Here is a 3,301-nt window from a genome sequence, read left to right as displayed (position 1 = left end):
TGTGTTTGGACACTGAACAGAGTATTTGTCACTTTGAAATTCATCCAGTCACTGACCAGAGAACTGTGCTCGTATATACTGGAAAAGGGTGTATGTGTCTGAGAATTGCCTGTGCTGCAGTAAAAATTGATAGCAATGGTGTTATTCTGTCTAGTAGAAATCATTCTAACTTCTGTATTTGTAATTTTGTTAAGATTATCAGGTGTGATTTTTAGTATTTGGCCCCAGTGACATCCCACCAGCCGATTAAAGCTAACTACACGATGTATCACAGACTACCACCTACCCCTATTGGGATGAACCTTACATTAGTGAAACAATTAATTAAGCACCAAGACCTATTGGAAATCCTGAAGGAAATCCAAGAAAGCAGAAAGAAAACCCTAATTACTGTCCAACATGATACAAAGGAGATAACCAGAGTTCTACAAAGAATAAAAAAAAATATGGATTATCACTGGTGGGATGTGATCTTTGGGTGGTCACAAACTGCAAATGGAATCTTTAATAAGTTGTGCCACCCCATTGTAGTTTTACTAATATTAGTTGGGATAAGCTTAGGATTATCTGTTATATTGTTAATTTGGGACAGGAGAATGCTACAACGAATAGCTGTACTAACATCTTTGTCAAACGTACATGGTGAAGCACTAAAAGACACTTTCTGTCATGAAGGTTTTCATTAAGAAAAAAAATTTACTTATTTCCTAGGAAAGGGGGGGAATGAGACAGAGTAAAGATCCATTCTGAATTAGGTGAAGTGTCTAAGAAAGGTGAAAAATCTGTGAGGCCAAAGCTGAAGGAAAACTCGCATGCCGAGACAGCAAGGAGACAGAGAAAGAAAAACAGAAAAGACCACAAGGTCGATTTGCCCTCGACTTAGAAATTCCTTTGATAAAGAAGAACTGGTGCTAAATGTCACGTGGAATGAATATGTATAAACTTATTGTGAAACTGTATGCATATGCATTTGGAAGGGGGATAAAAGAAGACAAGACCTGAGGTCTTCAGAGGTACGCATGCCTTTTTGGGGGACTTGCGTTCGGCACGCGTTGTAATAAAAGCATACCGGGCTTTACAACTTTTACAAAGTTGTGAGGTTTCTTCTTTTCTCCGCAAAACAACCATGGGGCCATTGTGACACTCTGAGGCCCCATGGAACCAAGGGGCCACTGTGAAACTGTGGCACCAATGAGAACATTGTGACACTGTGAAGCCCCGTGGAATCAAGGAGTCCATTGTCAAATATTGGGGCCCTATGGAACCCAGGGGGCCAGTGTGACAGTGCAGGGCCTGGTGTACCAAGGAGGCCATTGTGACAATGAGAGGCCTCATGGAACCAAGGACATCTTTGCAGATGACACCAAGCTGGGTGTGAGTGTTGATTCTGTGGGAGCATAGGAGGGCTCTGCACAGGGACCTGGACAGGTGGATCTAGGGGGTGAATCCAACAAGGTGAGGTTTAAAAAGACCAAGTGCCGAGTTCTGCACTTTGGCCACAACAACACCTGCAGTATTACAGGCTGGGGACAGAATGGCTGGACAGCAGCCAGGCAGAAAGGGACCTGCAGGGACTGATGGACAGCAGGCTGGACATGAGGCAGCAGTCTGCCCAGGTGGGCAAGAAGGCCAATGGCTCCTGGGCTGGATCAGGAATGGTGTGGCCAGCAGGAGCAGAGCTGCTGTGCTAACACTGATCTGCCCCCAGCTCTGCACACAGACATTGCTGCTGCAGCTCCAGAGAAGGGAACACAAGGGCATCTATGCCAAAAAACTTTGCTGGGAAATCCTTTAGTTCCTTTAAAGCCACAAGAGCGCCGCCCCTCATTGACACAGTCTCTGGCCACAGGGAAGTTAGAGAGAAACAAAATGAGAAAAGGCAAAAACAATGACATTCCTTCGTGGACAATATGAAAAACTAATACAAAGGAAAAAAAGAACAAACCACAACCAAAGCAACAAGAAGTATGAAAGATGTCTTTTAGTAGAAGTGATTGGCAGAAATTGGCCAGCATTTTAATGTTCCTGAATGCATCCAGCCATCAGTCTCCACACTGCAGCCTTGAGCTCCTGGTTCCTCAGGCTGTAGATGAGGGGGTTCAGGGCTGGAGGCACCACCGAGTACAGAACTGAAAGGGCCAGATCCAGGGATGGGGACGAGACTGAGGGGGGCTTCAGGTGAGCAAAGACACTAGTGCTGAGGAACAGGGAGATCACAGCCAGGTGAGGGAGGCAGGTGGAAAAGGCTTTGTGCCGTCCCTGCTCAGAGGGGATCCTCAGCACAGCCCTGAAGATCTGCACATAGGAGAAAACAATGAACACAAAACAACCCAAACCTAAAGAGGAACTACCAACAATGAGCCCCAGTTTCCTCAGTTTGGACTGTGAGCAGGAGAGCTTGAGGATCTGTGGGATTTCACAGAAGAACTGGCCCACAGCATTGCCATGGCACAGGGGCAGGGAAAATGTATTGGACGTGAGTAGCAGAGCATTGAGAAAGGCACTGGCCCAGGCAGCTGCTGCCATGTGGGCACAAGCTCTGCTGCCCAGGAGGGTCCCATAGTGCAGGGGTTTGCAGATGGACACGTAGCGGTCGTAGCACATGATGGTCAGGAGGAAAAACTCTGCTGAGATGAAGAACAGAAAGAAAAAGAGCTGTGCAGCACATCCAGTGTAGGAGATGTCCCTGGTGTCCCAGAGGGAATTGTGCATGGCTTTGGGGACAGTGGTGCAGATGGAGCCCAGGTCGCTGAGGGCCAGGTTGAGCAGGAAGAAGAACATGGGCGTGTGCAGGTGGTGGCTGCAGGCTACGGTGCTGATGATGAGGCCGTTGCCCAGGAGGGCAGCCAGGGAGATGCCCAGCAAGAGGCAGAAGTGCAGGAGCTGCAGCTGCCGTGTGTCTGCCAGTGCCAGCAGGAGGAAGTGCCTGATGGAGCTGCTGTTGGACATTTGCTGAGGCTGCTGGCGACCTGTTCATGGAGAAAGGACAGTGACAAGTCAGGACAGGCTGCTTGGAGCCAAACCTGGTCAATTCCCTGTAGACAGTCCCTACAGCTGGGACTCACTCACCCCCCTTCCTGCTCTGGGGGGAACCTTTGCAATCAGAGCACAGTCACACTCCCAGCTCACCCTGGGATAAACCAGCCCCTTCCCAGATCATAGGATCCCTGAATGTCTCACCCTCTCTCAAGGTCTCTGGGCAAGGTCTCAGCACCCCCTTGTGCCAAGGATACTCACGGCTCCCTTGGCAAACCCAGCAGCATTTCCTCAGCTCTGGCAGCTCTGCCCTTCCCCATGGGAC

The 3,301-nt window shown here is 48.8% G+C and overlaps 1 protein-coding gene across 1 annotated transcript; it reads right to left on the bottom strand.

Moving 5' to 3' along the window:
* Window positions 1-2,016: 2,016 nt before the first annotated feature.
* On the bottom strand, window positions 2,017-2,949 carry LOC134420535 (olfactory receptor 14C36-like). Its single transcript, XM_063160687.1, has one exon. It carries the CDS (start codon window positions 2,947-2,949, stop codon window positions 2,017-2,019), a length of 933 nt encoding a protein of 310 aa, XP_063016757.1.
* Between the last annotated feature and the right edge of the window lie 352 nt (window positions 2,950-3,301).

The sequence above is a fragment of the Melospiza melodia genome, chromosome 7, assembly GCF_035770615.1.
Source record: "Melospiza melodia melodia isolate bMelMel2 chromosome 7, bMelMel2.pri, whole genome shotgun sequence".
Lineage (NCBI taxonomy): Eukaryota > Metazoa > Chordata > Aves > Passeriformes > Passerellidae > Melospiza > Melospiza melodia.
Note: the sequence above shows the minus strand (reverse complement) of the source record. Positions and strands in the feature narration are given on the sequence as shown.

Excerpts from the sequence above, each read along its gene's own strand:
- LOC134420535 (XM_063160687.1), bottom strand. The coding sequence starts at position 2,949 with ATGTCCAACAGCAGCTCCATCAGGCACTTCCTCCTGCTGGCACTGGCA.